At 34.6% G+C, this 20,599-nt stretch overlaps 2 protein-coding genes across 2 annotated transcripts in view; one reads left to right on the forward strand and one right to left on the reverse strand.

Moving 5' to 3' along the window:
* Positions 1–15,567, forward strand: part of LOC141501316 (semaphorin-4D-like) — a 178,744-nt gene extending 163,177 nt beyond the window's left edge. Inside the window, exons 20-22 of the mRNA XM_074205208.1 lie at positions 11,895–12,104; positions 14,078–14,175; positions 15,101–15,567. Coding sequence (XP_074061309.1) covers positions 11,895–12,104; positions 14,078–14,175; positions 15,101–15,151 — 359 coding nt within the window. The 3' untranslated portion in view covers positions 15,152–15,567. The remainder of the gene's footprint in view (positions 1–11,894; positions 12,105–14,077; positions 14,176–15,100) is intronic.
* Positions 5,264–20,599, reverse strand: part of LOC141501315 (selenocysteine insertion sequence-binding protein 2-like) — a 76,153-nt gene continuing 60,817 nt past the window's right edge. Inside the window, exon 18 of the mRNA XM_074205201.1 lies at positions 5,264–19,340. Within this exon, the coding sequence (XP_074061302.1) occupies positions 19,246–19,340 (95 nt within the window). The 3' untranslated portion in view covers positions 5,264–19,245. The remainder of the gene's footprint in view (positions 19,341–20,599) is intronic.

Here is a 20,599-nt window from a genome sequence, read left to right on the forward strand (position 1 = left end):
TTTGAATGGTCTTAGAAGATGCTGAAGATCACCTGGTAGGAGAAGATACCAATCATTGAGGTACTTTCTCAAGCTAAACTGCCAAGCATTCAGACTTTACTGCAGAGAACACAACTCTGAGGGGCTGCCTGTGTTGTTTGAATGCCAAAAGTATGCTTGCCAATAAGACTATTTTAGTGTAAGCACTTACTTTCACTTATTTGCTATTTCCTCCAATAAACTTTTATGGAGCACTACTCTACATAAGGCCTTAATGCAGGATTCTGCCATTGAAATGATGTGCCATCTTGTCATTGCTGTCACTAAGCCCATCTGCTCTCTCCTGCTTTCAAACTTTCAAAAGTGGGATGATTGAAATAGATGCAACCTAGAAAAGCTTATTTTTTTTGCTTTTTTTTTTAAGGTTTTTGCTAGACAATGGGGTTAAATGGCATGCCCAAGGCCACACAAGCTAGATAATTATTGTCTGAGGCCAGATTTGAACTCAGGTACTCCTGCCTCCAGGGCCAGTGTTCTATCCACTGCACCACCTAGCTTCCCCCTCTACTTTGGTTTTTGAACAAGCCTATGACCAGATTATATTTTTCAGTGACAAAATACATAATCTCATCATTCCATGGAATTACGAAATTTAGCTATTCATTTGGAAAAACTTTTGTTTTAGGATTATTTAAATTTCCAAAAGAAGTATAATGTAGTATGGAAAGAACACTGGTTCTAGAGTTAGGGGACCTGGATTTAAATCCTAGTTCTGCTGCTTACAACTTCCACCAGCTGCAACGGACTTGAACCTCTCTAGTCCTATTTCCTCACCCAAAATGAAGGGGCCATTGTAGTCTTCTCCAAATTTACAATCCTAAATAAACCAAATGAGCATTTTTACTATCAAGAGACTTGAAGGTAACCTCAATTTTGTATTTTTTTTTCAGTGACTTGTAGTTATTGTAGGGTCTGATATATGTAAGAAAAAATCACTTTTTCTGCCTAATATTCTTTCCCCCTTAATTGAAGAAACAATCAGAAATAATTTTTTTTAGGTTTTTTTTGCAAGGCCAATGGGGTTAAGTGGCTTGCCCAAGGCCACACAGCTAGGTAATTAAGTGTCTGAGCCCGGATTTGAACCCAGGTACTCCTGACTCCAGGGCCAGAGCTTTATCCACTGTGCCACCTAGCCGCCCCTATCAGAAATAATTTACAGTACTTGTTTTAAATATTGCTGAAGGCATCACATGAAACATCCTACTTTGGATGTTTCAGAAATAACTTCATTGTACTGCTAAAGCCCTATTTTTGGATGTGTTTTCTGCCTTCTTGTAGTAAGCAATTCTATCTTTAATGATGACTCCATGACTTCTTCAATTGGTCAAAGGTTTATATATATACCCTTTGCTCTACAGATTTGATTTAGTTTTATCCAATTTACGGCAGGACTTCATTTCATTTTGTTTCAGCCTCATTTAACCAGAGAAAGGCTCACAGTTAATGTTTCTTACCTTTATCTCCCAACTCCATAAAAACTATGCAATGTAGATTATTTTTATTTAAAGAATATTTTTTCCTTTATCCTCTCATCCTTCCCTATCTCTTCTCACCCCTGGCTCCCAAAAGTCAACTGTGGAGTATTCAATAGTATGCTGAATTTGGTGAAAGAAATGTACATTTCTTTATTGTTTCTGAAGGAACTGGATTACTCAAATTTGTTAAGAAACCATCACTGAAGCACTTCATCATATTTGCTTTCCAAGTCTTGAAATCTGAGGACACATGTAGATTTTTTTTTTAGGTTTTTGCAAGGCAAATGGGGTTAAGTGGCTTGCCCAAGGCCACACAGCTAGATTATTAAGTGTCTGAGACTGTATTTGAACCCAGGAACTCCTGACTCCAAGGCTGGTGCTTTATCCACTATGCCACCTAGCCACCCACATGTAGATTTTTTTTTAGCCTTGCTCAATTTGGTCAACATTTACTGTGCAAACGTCATATATCATTCTTCTGAGAAAACTTGATCAGTATATCATTATGGCTCTCATTTTCATGTACTGAATGATTTTAAATGACACAAATCACACATTTAAGAAAAGATGGATGGATTGCAATTTTGGTCTTGTGGAGGAAGCATCCACATTCATGAAATAATAGACTCACCAAAATACAGAAGAATCTTGGGATCATGGGGAAGTACAAATGGTTGGGTAGAACATGTGGAGAGAGTAATGAGACTGTTCTCAATTTCCATGATAGTTCCTAGATGGAAGTTGATTAGTCAATAGCCTAGGTAGCCCTTTCTCAGGTAGCTTCCCCAAAACCTTTGCCAATCAAAAGGTCTCTTTTAGAAGGAAAGCTGGGGCCTTAATATGCACCCAATTTCTGACCCTCTTTTAGATTTGACATGTAAGTCTAGGGTGACTTACAATCTAAGAATAAGCATTGACAAGTCAGAAGATGCCCTAGGATTCCTCAGTGCCAGGTAGAAAGGAGCATCTCTATATAAATGAGAAAGTAGTTTATTCATATGATCCTTTTTCTTGAAATGATCATGTGAAACAGTAAGGACCAGGTTATTAGGAATTGAATTGTGCCATTTGCTTATTGTGCCACTAGACTGCCAAGCTTTCCCTTATCTTACTCAATGGATTTAAAATAGCTTCCTTTAATTTTAAAATAAAACACTACCTTTAATTTTAAAACAGAGCTATCCAAAATGTGGTAGTCCCCTGTGGATTTAATAAATGCTTTAGTAAATGAAACCAAGCTACTTGGAAGCTCTCAATAAAAGGCCAAAAATATATTGCCTTTGGTTTCAATAAAAACTTTTAAAAGCAAGTTTGGACAGCCCTATTTTAAAAGATTACAGTGGTGTTCTCTAATTGGCCCCCATTTATCTAAGGTTCCCAGAAAGTTTCTAAATTTTTCAAGAGAGCTTATCCCATCAATTACCTTCAGCATTTAGGGAGTTTATCAGAATTATTATCTATTATGTGGAGTGTGGGTCAATATTGGCTAGTCTCATTTTAATCTATATTCCTACTGAAACTGACTCCAGAGCTGGTGCTCTATCCACTGCACCACCTAGCAGCCCCGAAAATAGGATTTATTTTTAAAATGCATTGATGTATTTGCCATTATTAAAGTATTCAGCAAACAAATGCATTCAATTTAGCAACTTAGCAACTACATTTAATATAAATTAGCATTTATATAGCAACCTGGTTGTGGCCCTGGACACAAGGCCCTTGATTTCTCAGTGCTTTAGGTAATCCTTTAATACTATAAATTGCCAATTTGTAATGAGAGATGGAATGCCTCATCTGGGAATTCTCTCTGTCAAGGAAATCATGAGTCCATTCCTGATTACTATCGATAACAGCATTATCACATACATTATCCCACTTGAGCCTCAAAGCAGTTGTGTGAAACAGGTGTTACATGTATAATTATGCTCAATTTACAGATAAGAAAACTGGGCCTCAAAAAGGTGGAGTTACATAGCATCTGGGTAATGTTTGAACCCAGATCTTGACTATAGGTTGAATAATATCCCTTATACTACCATCTCTAATTTTTGTTGCCAACTTTGTTATATTTGTTTCTTTCTATTTTTCTTTTTTTTTTAATTTTATTTAAGGCAGTGGGATTAAGTGACTTGCCTAAGGTCACACACCTAGGCAATTATTAAGTATGAGGTCAGATTTGAACTCAGGTCCTCCTGACTCCAGGGCTGATACTTTATTCACTGCACCATTATTACTATTTTTCATCCCCATTTTACAATGCAACAAGAATTGCAGATTTGTTGTCTACCATCAATCAACTAAAACACATGTCTAAGTCATTAGCATCACCAAGAAACTTAAAATTAGCAACTCCTTGGTATTTCATCTGCATGGCACTTTTTACTAATATAGATCTGGACTAATGTTATATATTTGATATTATAATATTGTGACAATTAAACATAACACATAAGGTATGAAACTCAAAGAAAAATCCTCAAAACATCTAAATGGATGGCATTCCCTTGAGGGGGTTATATACTTATCCCCAAAATTGATTGCTCAAATGGTTAATGGAATTTTTCTCTCAAAATTGTTTTCAGGGACAGCTAAAATGGCACAGTAGATAGAGCGCTGGCTTTGGCATCTAGATCTGAGTTCAGCCTTAGATCTTGATACTTACTAGCTGGGTGACCTTGGGAAAATCACTTAATTTTATTGCCTTGCAAAAAACCAAAAAGAAAGGATCTGCCTTCAGAGGTTGAGTTGCAATGGTAAATTCTTCTTGGGGGAAAGGCCTAATTTGTGGAAAAGTGGACTTTCCCTAAAAATGTTTTAAAGGAAATGGATGATCTAGCTGTAATACGTTAAGGAAGGGAAAGGAACTAGTAGTGTTACAAAAGGTATAATGTGAGTAATGAGAAAGTTACTGACTTTTAAGACCATTATAGAAAAGGAATTCCAAAGATGTGCTGAACAGTGGCAATGTTTTTAGCCTCCTCAAGGTACTACTATAAAGGAGTTTTCTAAATGTTTCAGTGCTAATGCAATGTTTCTTTTCTACTTTATGAGGCAATATGACAGTGTACAGAGGTCCCTGGATTTATTAATACTTGTGCTCAAATCTGGCCTCTGACCCATATGGGCTATGCAACCATGAACAAGACAACTGACCTTTTCAGGGTCACAGGCAATTATATAAAACTCAAAAAATGTTGCTAATTTGCACTCAGTTAATATGAACTTACCATGATGTGCCAAATGACGATGTCAAGAGCTGGGGTTACAAAGAAAGACAAAATGTCTGTTTTTGAAAAGTGCTCATCTAAAGCTGTAATCATAGTCACATTGCTAAGTTAACAATGTCTAGTGGTTTTCACAAAAATGGGACAACAAACATTCTTCACGTAAATCTTTCCATGATTAGAACAGCAAGAATGAGTTACTATCTTGATCATGATCAGGACCAGGACATCACACCAGAAACAAGGGGAATTCATCTATAACAGGCAAAAAGGGCAACCAAGATGCTTAAGTTCTTATTCCAAGTTCAAAAGGGTTCCTGAGTTTCTTCTAATGATTCTGTTAAGGTAGTAGAAACTGAGTTTATATAATCCTTACTGGAATGGAAACCTCTGAATCTGTTCACTGTGAGGAACACTCAAATGTTGGACAAGGAAAGAACTACATACCAATAAAGGCCTTTCCTACAAGAGCTGAAGCCCTCAGGTCAAGGAGAAGGTGAATGAATGAATGAATATATCTTCAATCTTGATAAGATTCTGCAACTATAGCAGGCTGGGAAATACTCTTCATCCACTTGGCTTAAGTTTCTCTATTGAAATCCTCTTTGTTTTTGACATAAAACTGCTGGAGGATCTGGAGGTGGGATGATCAAATGGTATGTATGTGAGGAAGATAATGGACCAGTAGAAGTTTCATAAATACCCTTAATAGCAGCCTTATATTGACCTTTTGAGAGCTCTGGTAGGAAAACCAAGGTCAGGAAGAAACTGGGAGGACAAAATACTTTCCCCCCCTTTTTCTCTGTTAAAGTTGAAGGATTTCTTGGACAATTCCCACATACTCATCTGTAGGAACTTTAAAATTTTTCAAATTGGTTTGGGGATATAGAGTATAAGGGACATGAAAGACAAATGAAACCAGTATATAAAGGCACTTGATCTCACCTAGGCTTTTTCATTCCATTAAATGTACACACACAATTTTGTAGTATACCAACTTAAGTTTATTTTAAAATGAAAATTAAAGGGATAACAAACAAAACAGAATGCCTTCCTTCTAGTTTGGTCACTGAGTGCCTGAAAAAAAAAAAATGAGTCAACTCAACAGATCAGCTTTTTTTCAATGAATGACTGAATGGTCAAGTTGGAAGGTAATCAACACAGTCTTTAGAAATGCCAGGTTTTTGGGTTACTACAGTTTTTGGTGAAGCTAGACAAAAGCTGGGAATGCTTATCCAATCTGTAAATGTCCTGGGCCAAGAGAGACAACTAGCCCGTTCAATGATAGTAATCTGTATCCAAAAGGATCTTTCAGGATGAAGTAATGAGTCAAATATATCTATTAAAATGAAGTTTAATAAGAATTAATAAAAAATATTAAAAAATGCAGAAATCCCCAAATACACAAGTATAGAATGTGAGGAGTAAAGGCTAGACAATAACTTAAAAGTCCTAGGGGTTTTAGTGGGTCATAAAGTAAAACAGCCAAAACAGGATCTGTATTAAGGGAAATGGCAGTCCTTAACACTTCTGAGACTACCCCAGCAGCCCTTCTTAAGCTGTGGATGCCTCCACTACCATGGCTCTGAATTCCTACCTAGGACCTGCATTTGAAAAATATCCAGGCTTACTCATTCACTTTTAAACAGATTCCACTCCACTTAGCTCCCTTTTAAATATTATCTCCCACCCCCCCATTTGAATGCAAAACTCCTAAAGAGTTAAGTGATACCTTTACAAAGTCTGGGATCATTTAATATTTTATTCAATCTAAATCTCAGTCCTGGTCAGACAAACTGCAGTACAACCAGAAGATCCAAGATAGTGAGAGGACTAGAAAACATTTCATACTCTGAATTAATCATGATTTCAGAAGACTCATAATGACTTATACTTTCCACCTCTTGCCAGAGGTGACAGACTACAACAGAGACTCTCAAACTTTTGGGATCTCAGAATCTTATATTCTAATAATTTGTTTTGGATCTTTCGCTAAAAAAGATTTTTCTTAATCCAAGTTTTATCTATTGTGCCGTATTAGAATTTAAATTGTTTTAATTTATATATTAGAATTTAAAATGACTATTACTATAAAAAGTTTCAGCATAAAAGTATTTCAGGACCCACCAAGGATCCCTGGACTATACTTTGAGGCCCACTTATTTTCAGATTTATGAGACATACATTTTCAGACATGCAAAGCAAGTGGATTTATTTTATTCAATTAATTTGTTACAAGAGGGACTCTATAGGAGAAAGGGAGAATTAGAAACACTTTAAAAAAACACATGATTAAAGAAGTTCAGAAAGCATAGATAAGCACGGTAGTTTTATTGCTACTGTGTTAAATTTAATAAGCACCTTCCCCTCCCCTCCCCCAAAACACCACCCTATAAGAAATTCAGTTTTATACTTAAAAAATAGAAAAAAAAATTATACAATTTTTTGAAGACTTAGGAATGTCTAAACTGGAAAGATACAAATGGGGTGGAATGTAGAACATGATAAGTCTTCAAGTAGTACGTCTTTTACATGAAGGAGTGATTAGATTTATTCTGTTTGACCTCAAGAAGCAAGAGTAGCAACAATTACAAAGGTTGTAGAGAAAATTTTCTTAACAGAACTGTCCAAAAATTGAATGGGTCACCGTATAAGGTCCTCCTCTCCAAAGGTCTTTAAGTGGAGGCTGGACACAAACATGATGGGGGATATGAGAGGATTCTTTACAGGTTGGACAAATTGGTATTTACTGGCTCTTAACTTTTGAAGTTCCATGAATCCATGTTTCATAATTCATAACTGGGGTCTTTAACCTTTTTTATATCATGGACATAATATTTTAAAATGTTTTAAATGTTTCAGAATGCTTTTAAAGCTATAAAATAAAGGAAGGAAAATATATTGAAATAGATAAACCTAATCAGCATAAGAAAATACCATAAAGTATTTGTTTGCTATTCCCCTAATTTCTAGTAATCAATACTTTATATAATTATAAATCTGAATAGTACAAAATAGATTACATGTGACCATGCACTCATCAAAATATTGAAAAAAAATTTAGACTCCCGATTGAGAACCCTTGTACTAGTCTACTTCCAACAGTGTCACAGATGCTATTCCCCTAAAATAATTAAACTGGGTTTTAAAAATAGGAATTTTGGGGGTGGCTAGGTGATGCAGTGGATAGAGCACTGGCCTTGGAGTCAGGAGTGCCTGAGTTCAAAACCAGTCTCAGACACTTAACACTTAATAAGCACCTAACCATGTGGCCTTGGGCAAACCATTTAACTACATTGCCTTGAAAAAAAAAATTTTTTTAAATAGGAATTTTTTCATCTACCTTATTACACTTCTTAAAAATGACTATATTGTTTCTTGGGAAAAATTATTTAATCCTATTAGTATGTGCTCATTTTATATATATAGCCCTATGTTGTCAGGCAATCCAGTGTAAAGGGAAGGGAAGGGTGGGCTTTTTACACTTTAGGCCAGTGGATTTGACTTCCAATTCCTCCCAAAATTCTAGAACAAATTATTAAAGGAGTGATTTCTGAGCCCAGAATGGTAGGTGGTTACCAGTAAGTTCTGTTGTCATCAAAAACTGGCTTTCCTTTTTAATAGCAGATAATACATTTAGACTTCACCAAAGTATTTGCCAAAGTCTCTCATATTTTGTAGAAAAAATTAAGAGATGTGAACTGGATGATACTGGTTTGATAGATTCACAACTGGTTAAATCACTGGACCCAAAATAGTAATAATTAATGCCACTTCAGAAAGGGAGGAGGGATAACAATAGGCTTATACAGAGCCTCCCACATGCCAGACAGTATCGGGTGCTTTGTATAAAAATCTTTTTATCTTCATGATAATCTCAAAGGTTGAAGAAATTGAGGCAGGGATTGACTAACCTAAGGTCATACAACATATAGGTTAGTTCTAAGACAGAATTTGAACTCAGGTCTGTCTGATTCCAAGCCCAGTGCTTTCTATTCACTGAACCATTGATGGCCTCTGGCAGTCTTTAGTGAAGGGCTCCATGGACTGTCCTTGATTTTATTTTTTTAGGTTTTTGCAAGGCAATGGGGTTAAAGTGGCTTGCCCAAGGCCACACAGCTAGGTAATTATTAAGTGTCTGAGTCCGCATTTGAACTCAGGTCCTCCTGACTCCAGGGCTGGTGCTCTATCCATTGCGCCATCTAGCTGTCCTCTATTTTTAAGTTTTTTAACAGTAGCTTTATTGAAGGTACAGACACCATGCTTATCAAATCTGAAAATGACTCAGAGTGGTGATAGATAACACATTGAATGACAGAACTAGAATCCAAAAAGATTTTAGAGTGATGTGTAAATCTAAAGGACAAGGAAGGCCTAGACCTGAGATTTCATTGATATTCCTGTTTTTGAGGGTTGATTCTCCATCCACACACTATTTAGGAAATTTAAACATACAAGTACAGAACAAAGGAGGCAAGGCTAGATACTTTGTGTAAAAAGGACCTGGAAGTTGCAAAGTATATATATGAGTCAATGGCATTTAATAACTAAAAAACTGAAATTAGTCTCATTAGGCTCCATTAGTAACAATATAGTGTCCATAAGAAGGAAACTAGCTAGACCACACCTGTACAGTTCTGGATACCACATTTAGGAAGAATGACGAGCTGGAAGTTGACCAGGGTTTTGAGGGAACCTGGAATCATGCTACACACATTATTAGTACTAGGTACAAACAGAGGATATGCAATCCTAAAAGAAATGATTTGTTTTGCTTCTGGCCCCCCTAAAGGAGTGACAGATGAAAAATTACAAGGGCAGCTTTTAATTTCATGTAAAGAAAACTTCCTAACATAACTCATGAAGAATGAACTGCTTTGGGAAAGTAGTAGTACTGGGAAACTTTAAGCACAATCTGGATGGTTATGTATAAAGGGTGTGGAAAGGATTCCTATTCTTGTATCAATCAGTCCAGATAAGATTCTGTAATACCATGAAACTTCCTTTTGCTTTTTTGTAAGTCAATAGGGTAAATGACTTGCCCAAGGTCACACAGCTAAGTCTGATGATGCTGGAGCTCTCCTTAGGTCATATATACTGTCTTATGTCCATCTCTAAACTTTTCTGCAATTATCTCCCTAAATTGTAGTTTTGTATGTGTGTGTGTATGTGTACACACGTGTACACACACACACACACACACAGTAATTACCTACCCATATGTCTTGGCTTAGCTCTTTATAAGGACAGAACTTCCACCACTTTTACAATCCTACTGGAAAATAGTAAACCTCATCTGTGAGTTCTTCATGGCCTGGAATTATCCTTTCTCTAAAGGTAAAATAAGAGTTTAAACAAGAAAAATCTTGAATAACTGCTTGCTGCAATGACAGCAAAACAGCTGTTCCTCATGTTCCCTAAAAAGTTGACATGTCAAGGATATATAACTTTGGTACTGTCCTTGGAAGTCAGCTTTACTAGTATGGCTCTTCTAAGAAATTTGAATGTCAAATCCCGATCTCAATTTTTTAATAAGGAGAATGTAAAAATTAAAATAATTTTGTACACCAAGTCAAAAAGCATGCAAAGAAAAAAAAAACAACCAGAAATTTTGGCTACCTCTTGAATAGTTAAAAACCTTCTAGAGTCAGCCTTTTTTTGGTGTTTGAGACAAGAAGCATTAACTGATAGGTTCATTAATACTCATACTTTCCACTGGCATCTCGTCATATGAATTTTTGTGATTCATCAGTGATAAATAGCAGTAAAAGGCAAAGAATGTGTTCCTTCTGCTTGCTGTCTTCATCAAAATAGAGGGGGTTATTCAGAGCTTGCCTGGAATCATCGAACCAAGGAGCTTTGGCTGCTTTCACATGCTATCAGCATAGAACTTCCCATGGTGAAAGAAAACGACAGCTTCTTGTGTTGACATTAACAATGACCTCAGTAGTCATCCTCCAGCTGTGCTCAATTCCATCTCACTGTCATTGACTGATGAATACTCAATCTGTTAATGACATTTTCCAGTCTGTGACCTTCACTTCCCTTCCAAATCCTTTCCTGTGATTAAACTAACCTAATTTTGATAAATTGATTCAAAGACCTATTAAAGACAAGATTCTTTCCTCTCATGTTTTCCCCTTGTCCTTATAGCTATCTCTTTGTGCTAACTGCTTACATTTCTTCACATAGTTATTACTTTTAGAAAATGTTTCTTCTTTAAGAATTCTAAAGTAAATACTGTTTTATTTTTTAAAATAACTCTTTCAAGCCTAGGTAGGAGCACTGGCTTAAAAAAAAAAGCAGGAGGGGCAGCTAGGTGGCACAGTGGATAGAGCACCAGCCCAGGAGTCAGGAGGACCTGAGTTCAAATCCAGCCTCAGATACTGAACAATTACCTAGCTGTGTGACCTTGGGCAAGTCACCTTTTACTTCACAAAAAAAAGTAAAAAAAAAGTGAAGAGGAAAAGAATAACATAACAATGAGTTCCAATTGTAGAACCTACCTCTCAGAATCTTAGCTTCCAGAATAAACTATGGAAAGTAAAACTTTACATTTATGTCTTTTAACTTCATGTTATTCACATCAAACCAATGACAGTTTTGTCAAGATCTTTTTCAATTCTGACTAATGAACCAGTGTTTGGTATCTATAAATTTGTATCAACTGCAAATTTGATGAGACTGTCCTTTAAACCTTTTCTAAGTTACTAATAAAAAATGTTAAACAGCATTGTATCCTTGACATACTTTAATGCACAACTCTTTCCAAGTTGACATTTGACCATAATTTTTTGGTTCAGTCAAACAATTTCATATCAACTGAACCAGTCTACATCTCAGTCTTTTCCATGAGAACATGGAAGACTTTGACAAATGATTTACTAACATTCCTCTTATCTACCAATCTAATAACTGTTGTCCAAAAAAAGGGAAAAGAAGTTTTAATGTTGGAAATAAAGCTATTGAAATAACAGAAAAGCTATTGAGTGGAGAAATTTAAAAAGTAGAAGTCAGTGGCTACTATCTAGAGAACAGCATAAGTATTCAAGATATCTTTCCCTTTCAGAATTTAGTATTAGGTTATACTTTCTAAATTTGTTGGCCAATATCATTGGTTCCTTTTTTAATGAAGGGATCTGTGTATTCTTCCTAGGTCCCAGTGATGTGCATGTTATTTGGGAGAAGAATGGACAAAAAATAGATGTGTGTGTCTCTGTCCAGACTCATGTACTGCCTGATGGCAAAGTATACTTGTTTAGTTGGGTTAAAGACACACTAAAAGAAAGTTCGGAGTATTGTTGTTCTTTTCTCTCTAAGACAGGAAATAAAGCCTCCAAAGCATGGATCTCTGTGGACAAACAAGGTAGGTGGGCTGTCTTCTCTTATCTTGAGCTGAGAACAATCAGGGCAGGGTGTCCTAACATTGGTTTTACTCTAAGGTCTTTTTCTTTCTCATTTTGCTAAAAATGAATTCTTTACACATCCTATTTGTTATTTTGAGCAGGGGCCAATGGTAAATAATCAAAGACAATGAATAGGTCATTTTATTTTTAAAAAGGTGCCTCTTTTTAAGGGAAGAAGAGCAGAGGCTTTTGGAAGCTGGCTAGAATCACTGACTCTGATATAACCATGGTAGCTTAAATTACTTACAAAGTCCACAGATAAACCAAAAGCTTCATTTTCATGTGTAATACTAACCTCTTTTTTTCACCAGGCTTTGTCACAGATATTAACTGTTTCTATCTCACTACTTAATAAATTTTATCAGTGAAGACCAAAGTCAACACTAGGCAAAAGTAATATATATATATATATATATAGAAGAGAACCCTAGAGTGAGAATTGAGAAACCTGGTTCCAATCCTAATTTACTCTTAACTCACTTTTGGACCTTGATAAATTTCCTCTCTGGATCATATTTTTCCTTTGTTAAAATACGACTAAGGACAAGATGATCTTTATCCTATTTCCAGTCTGTACTTTTAGGATTACATCTTGTTCTTTTTTTCCTCTCCCAAGACCACTGCTACAGGTATACAGGGCCCTTGTGTTTCACTTGAGTGCCACCTTCAAACCAAGACTTTTTTCCGGAACAGCAACCACTCTTCTGGACCATTTTGGGGAGATAGTGTGGCACAATATGCAGAGCATCTGATTTGGAATCAGAGAACCTCAGCTCTAATCCAAGTTCTTCACTTGAACAAGTCATTTAAAATCTCTAGATATCATCAATTCATATTTATAAAATAAAAGAGCTGCCTTAGAGATGCTCAGGGTCCTTTCCTATGCTCCACATCATGATTTTTTTATGAGGGTAGGCAGAGGAGGAACAGAAAGGAAAGAATACTTTTATATTAATAGTAGTGTTTCATTTCTTTTTTACTTTGGATTTCCTTCCCTATGAAGGTTTTTTATGGAGAATTATTTGTTAACACAGTTATTTTTAAAAGAGGAAAACATATACCCATCAACAGTTTTCAATCCCCAATTTGGTTCACTGTCAGATTTTAGAAAGTTTCTGTTCTAACATTGAACAGGTTGAAGAGCCATTTTGATGGCTATAAACATAAAGCATAAACCTTTGCCTTCATGGCCTTTGTTTGTACATTAGTTTACCTGTTCTCTTTTCTATAACTATTGTTTGATTATTCTTAAAATGCTATGTGGTGAATGAATCCCTATGCGCATTAAATGAAAATTAATGAATTAATATAATTCATAATATAAATATAAAACAAGCATATAACAACATAAATTATGTATCATAAACATATATAATATAAATATAATAATTACATAATTAATGAAATTAATGAAAATTAATTTAAAAAAGAAATGATATAGTTAAGATTTTATACCTATGAAAAGAAAATTACAGGTTTTTAAGGGAGCTAATATAATTAAATGAAGAAAAGCTTCTAAGCTTTTTGAAATAGTATGAACTCAAGAACATGTTAAATCTCTTATGTTCCCAAACTTAAGACTCTAGATTTCAATGACAGACATTTAAAAAAGCTCAAAAAATCTCCCCAGTGGCAAGGCCATTCTCAATAGTCATCCACTTTCTCTTGGAATATTATTTTCATGCTTAGAAAGAATAAACTGTTACAATCATCTTGCACAAAAGTAGAAAAGTAAAAGAAAAACGTGAAGACATTATGACAGAAAGGAGAAAGCTTACAAGTTGTGGTAAAGGCCTCCCAAGAAAACCAGACAGAGATCCCTTAGCCATTCAACACCTCCACCTGTTACTACCCTTTGATGTCTTTGAGGGAGTCGTCTTCTAAATGAAACTGACAATTCTTTTCACCATATGGAATTGTTTGTATTTTTCAGAGGCCACTCATCAAGAAAGCTGGACTAGGGAGTTCAATAACTGGAAGAGTGTGGTTAATGAGCATGACCAAATGATGCAGAACTGGAAAAAAGAATGGGTAGGAGGCTCTTTAGGTGATTTGTGTAGCTTCAAGCTTACATGACAGTGAAAACCTGAGACATTTTTCTACTTTTGAGTCTTTAAGTCTTGCTTTTAGTTTTTAATTCTCATTCTGTTGTTTTGGGTTTTTTACTCTCAGCCACCATTTAGTGACATCAAGGCAATTATTTCTTTGTTTTCAATATGCAAAGTCTTTCACGTGATAAAAGCCCCTATGTAACTAACTAGTATGAGAAATGTCCTTGTCTGGAAAAACTGCACACATATGTCTCCTAAGAGATTATGGAAATTTGAATTAGGTAGCTAGAAGAACAATATCCTCAGAGGGTGGGACAAAGGACTTTTATACACGCACATTTAAATCCTCTTTAATGGACAGACCTGTGTTTTTTGTGATGTTAAGCTGCACAAAGTAAAGTTTCTTTACATGTTAAACAAAGAGATTAGTCTAGATAACCCCCAAATGTCCCTTCTGCAACTAAAATTTCAAATCCTGTGATTCAAAGCTGGAAGCCAGAAACATAAATGGAGTAACAATTTTCAAAACCCTACCCATGGTGCACAAATGCTACTCTGCCTTAGAGGAGCATTTAAGTTAGTAAAAAAAAAAAAAAAATTCCAACTGGTTAATATAAAATGATATATTCAGTTCTGGAGAGTTCATCTTCAAAAGTAGCAATATTAAGACAGGAAGTATCCTATCTTCTCCAGTAATAATAAACAATAATTTTCTTATAAAGTAGATTATCATCAGAGCAATTCTTATTAGCAAAAACTAATCTCATATAATTCGATGTACTAGAAATCTTTTTCTTTGTATTATTTTCTACATTTACTTCCTGCGAGAGAACAAGATTCTAAGACGTAAACCCTAAATCCTATTAAAATACCAAAGGGGAAAATTAAGCCTGATTTTCTTTCAGGAAAGCTGTAATGAGGATGGCTATTTAAACAAGAGGCTGGAGAAAAACTGATGAAAAACCATGAAGTTAAAGCTTCTTCTATTCCAACCATACTTCAAGGAAGATTCCATATAGCTTAAAGATGGAAATCAGTTCTTCAAAACAGCTTTTGAGATTGGAGAAATTAGAGCAAGATTTTTGTCACCATTTTGAAATTTTTTAAAAAATCAGCTACTAATGAGATCTTCACAATTTGAAGACTTTCCTCAAGGCTTGGAAATTCATGTTGTGTTCCTTAATTCAGCAACATATATAATGATCCCATTATGATTTATTTTGGAGAATGAAGGTGGATGATGTGACTCCTTGTACACAGGCCAGATCAATGTAATTTTTTTATTGCAAGCTCTTACTTGAATTGTTTTAAGGCTATCTTGCTGTAGTTATGGCTGACAAATAAACGTAAACTGACTAAATACATTTTTTTGTGTTTTGAAAAAAATTTTTTCCTCCTACAAAACTAAGCCTTAATTTTTTTCTTATCAGCCTGGAAGTAGGTAGGGGATGTAGTGACTAGAAAACTGAAATTCACTCCATTTACTAGCTATGTATCTCTAGGTAAGTCATTTAATTTCTGAGTCTCATCTTCCTTTTGTAAAATAGGGATAATAATCCCACCTGTCTCAAAGGGGTAAACTGGGTTAATACATATACAATACTATGTGAACCTTAAAAGCATTTTATATCCATTATTATTATATCCCGAACTATGGTAAGAGAAAAAAAGATAATGATCTCAAAGAATAAGATGATGCCATGATAACCCTTTTTGATGACTATGCTTCTGATTTATTCTCCTGGGCTTTCACAACTTCCACTCTTTAACTCCTATTTTTTTTACTCATTCAATTGAGAAAGGTAAAATTCTATATAATCAGAGTTTCTGATGAAACAAATCTCTGGTCGAGGTTAATGAACTGAGGAAAAGGATTTTGATTTATTCATGCAAAGTATTAGTCTTATTCCCATTATCATGAATAACTGAGTTACCTGTGGTTTAATTCTATACTGTCTTGTAGTAGACAATTGTTTATATTTTCATAAAGTCATAGAAGTCTTGTGACAGGTTCATGGTTTCTTATATTTCAGTTTTTAGTGAGTCATTTATGGATATAGCCTGTGCACATACCTTCAAAAGATAAAAGTGACAAGGTTTAATTCTTAAATTTCATATACTATATTAGGATCTCAATTTATTCTTAAATGGTTCATTTGTGGTACGGTATTAGGATATTTTAAACAAGCCTAGTACAGAATGTGTATTTATATTAAAGATATTTTTAACATGTAATTCAAATACTCAAACTAATGCTTAATTGTGGTTCTTAATATTTCCATACTGTTTTAGTTTTGTGTAAATTCAGAATAAGTTTCAAAAGCATTTTTTAATTGGCATAACCATGTTTTTCATTGATTATCAGCTTTAATTCACTAAGACATTTAACATGTCCAGTAATGAACAAAGTACTGCACTAGAACATATCACCTTAAATAATAGGATTAAGTACTTTTATTCAAAGTAAACTATGATTTAACTCTAGGTTAGACACCTGTATTATGTGTGTCACAGTGTTAGACCTTCATTTTAACAGCCCTGACTTAATCAAGATTTAATGACTTGTTTGCTCCAGAAGGAACTGTGTACCAAGTTCCATGTTGTAGCCTGTTTGGCATTCATCATAAGATTTCTAATGGTTTCTATAGTTTTTAACTATTGGTATGGAACATGGATACATGACAAGCAAATTAATAGTTTTCTGTAAGGAATCAGCCTTTTTTTAAAATTAAAGAACTGTATAGTATACTTATATACTCTATGAAAAGCAGCATTTGCTTATTGAATTACATGAAATTTCCTAACTTTTGATTTCTACGTTAAGAGTAAAAAAAGGGGGGGGCGGGGGGGGGCAGCTGGGTGGCATAGTGGATAGAGCACCGGCCCTGGAGTCAGGAGTACCTGAGTTCAAATCCAGCCTCAGACACTTAATAATTACCTAGCTGTGTGACCTTGAGCAAGACACTTAACCCCATTGCCTATCAAAAACCTTAAAAAAAAAGTAAAAAAAGATCATTTCTTATAACATGCTTTTAACTTATATTTATGTATTTAATACCATGTCTGTGGTAAATTATTTTATGGTGATTCTTGGCAAAAATGTGGTCCATTTCTCAACTATTTTTCCTGATACTGCCATGACACCAAAAGGAACAATACAATCTGAATGAGGTTTTATAAATTTGCGTCGGAAAGTTTTCTGAGGCTTACAAGCATTAAAGGTTATTACTCCTAAGTTTGAGGTTGTAAAAATAGTAGTTATAATAGTAGTTAATACTATAGGCTGAGGAACTAAAAAAAAGAATGGGAATTTTATTGCAATAGTTCCTTTCTAGAGAAAGTAAAGATGTTTCTAATTACAAGTAGAATACTAGGTTTCAGAGAATAATATGACTGAAGATATACCAAACATTCTATGATTATTTGGGAGATGATTATTAGATATTAAATCATCTTTGTATTAAAATAAATTATGTTTACCAACTAGTATTTCATAATTATCTTTATATTTATCTACATCAAACCAAAGACTCACTTTTTTGACACAATGAAGGAAAACAACTCTGAAAGAAACTTCTCTATACAATGTGATTAGCCAAAATACCAAAAAGAGAGAAACTCTAATGTCAATCTATGGAGGTTTGCTTTTTCTTTAAATACTGCCCAACCTTTTTTTCAAGGTAGAGCACAAGTACATCACTATATATAACTACTAATCTCAGCACACAAAGTAACTAAATAAAACCCATTTCAATTTCATTTTTTCCTTTTAAAAAACTGTTTGATCATGTGAACTATTTCTCTATGGCATGATCTGTTTCGAGTAACCATACTTCCAAAGCTAAAAATGTTCTACTAGTTTGACATGCAGATTATGTTGTTATAATTTTATACTATCCTTAACTTTGGTGAAACATACATGGCAAAGTTAATTAAATCAAACTAAATCAGACTGACTTTGGAAGATATTGTAGGAGTTCCCCAAAATTAACCCCCTCACTTCAAAACATAAAAGAATAAACTTCATCTTCTCTGAGACTATTATACTTTTTTCTCCCAACCATACCACCCAACCTCCCAAATTCAAATTAAGTAATATTTAGACAGAATGACAAATTCAGAAAGACAACATATTCCTTTTCTAATTTAAAGTATTTTAAATGAAATTATTGAGCAAAATTGAAATTTTAATTTTTTTATACCATGTGGTGTGTGTGTGTGTGTGTGTGTGTGTGTATATACACTATGCTACTATGCTGATTAAAAAACAACTAAAAACTGTAATTTATATAAGACAGTGAGTTTAAAAAGCATTATTCCTTTTGAAGCTCTCCACAGCAACTTTTCTATAAATATCCTCAATAGTTTTTACATTTAACCTTGTTAAAATCCCAGGAACCCCCATGGAATATCTTGATTTTTCTTAATCCTTAAACTCTTCAATACATTCATTACACTATGCTCTACTAAAAAACCAACAACAATAATGAAAGAGGGGAAAAGTCTACTGAGCTGTGCTGGTTCCTAGTAAAGGACAGCGATGAAAAGAAGTTTCATAGCAAACAGAGTTAAGTTATGGGGTGGTCATTTTTTTTTTTCCTGCTAAAAATTCTCATGATTAGCATAATGTCTGTCCACAAAATAGCCAGTTCTCTGAGAACTAAGTAACTTGGTTTACTCACCTATAAATTTGTTTTTGGAGAGTAAAAAATGAGCTGCTTTAGCAGCTGAGAATTAGTAAATCTTATGTTTTCTAGTATTTCTCAGACTGATAATACCCCCATTTACCAATCAATAAAGCTTATTTTATATGAAAAGACTTTTGAAAAAAGTATTAGCAACTATTGACTTACTGCTCACTGGAAAGTATTAATTGCTTGGTGCTTATTATTATTATTTATCAACAAATACTGTATTAAACATCAGTTAAATTTGAAATTAAATATTCATACAAAATATTTTAAAACGTCCATAAAGAATTGAGGAGAAAAGGGGAGAGAACAAAACGATCTTTCCTCTACCTCCCCATCCCAAAACAAGTATTCTTTTCTCATAAATTCAAGTTCAGCATTTCAGTGGTTGAAGTCTGCTCTAGTTCCAGGGCATACGGATTATACTCTTCAAGATTTTTCTTCCAGATTTTAACTACAAATAAAAGAAAAGATTAAAATTTAACATACTGGTGTCAAAATGTTATGAAAATGGCATACTCAAACCACAAGTATATTAGCATTATATAATGAGCTTATTGAACTTCTTGGGGCTCCAGAAAATAGGGCTGCCTAGTCTTTATTTGTTGGATAATCTCTTTTTTATTTTTCTTAAATAGTCTGTTTTATTCTTAACAAAGAATGTCTTTTTTTAATCACTTAAATTTGGCCATGTTCTAACACATTTAAAGAGAAGAGAAAATTAAAGCTACCAGACCACTTATCAAAATTTGAAATTTGGGGCGGCTAGGTGGCACAGTGGATCTGGCCTTGGAGTCAGGAGTACCTGAGTTCAAATCCAGCCTCAGACACTTAATAATTATCTAGCTGTGTGGCCTTGGGCAAGCCACTTAACCCCATTGCATTGCAAAAACTAAAAAAAAAAAAAAAAAAATTAAAAAAAATTGAGATTTTAAGTTTATATTCTTAACTGAAAAAGTAATGAGAAATCTAGATCAGAGTACTCAGATTCATTAGGGATTTTGTGGTTAGGGCTGCTTTCTACATTGCAACTTGTTATAGGTTCATGCAAGGACTTGTTGAGCTCAACCCATTTAGTTTATAAAAGTCTGATGAGATTACACTCATAAATTCAACAAAATGAAAAATGTAGGTAGACAACAAGCAAAAAGACCTAATTTCAGTTCTACTCCTACCTAGACACCTTTTAATGAAATCAAGTTATAAACATAAAAAGCCTGGTAAAACTACACTTTGGGATAACACAAAGAACTGTCAACTGCTAAGTCAACGTCAGTGACCTTGGAAAGGTTGTAGAGAATGAAGAGCTAATATAGGCAAGTAAAGGCAAGTATCTTTTCTTTGGAAAGTGGCACACACCAAATTTGCAGATCGTAAAAATCTTATAGGGATAAATTAATATTTCAAAAGTCAGTGATAAACTTAGCCTCGCAACCAAGGTCACAGACACTCCAGAGAAAGCAAGCAGCACCTCCTACTGGCCAGCCAGAGAAACTGCATGCAGTAAAGCCTTTAGAGATCCCAAGCCCCTGTCAACCAACCCCACCCAACTCAAGGTCTTAGCAAAATGAAGAAGGGTCAGCAGAAAGGTGGATCCATAGAAAAATTCTTGGAAGGGAAAGACCCTAACTCAGAGAGACCTGGAACCTCTGTCTTCAGCACAGAAAGACTTCCTTGAAGAAATAAGGAAGGAGCTTAAAAATTTGGGAGAGA

Source organism: Macrotis lagotis, chromosome X, assembly GCF_037893015.1.
Source record: "Macrotis lagotis isolate mMagLag1 chromosome X, bilby.v1.9.chrom.fasta, whole genome shotgun sequence".
Lineage (NCBI taxonomy): Eukaryota > Metazoa > Chordata > Mammalia > Peramelemorphia > Peramelidae > Macrotis > Macrotis lagotis.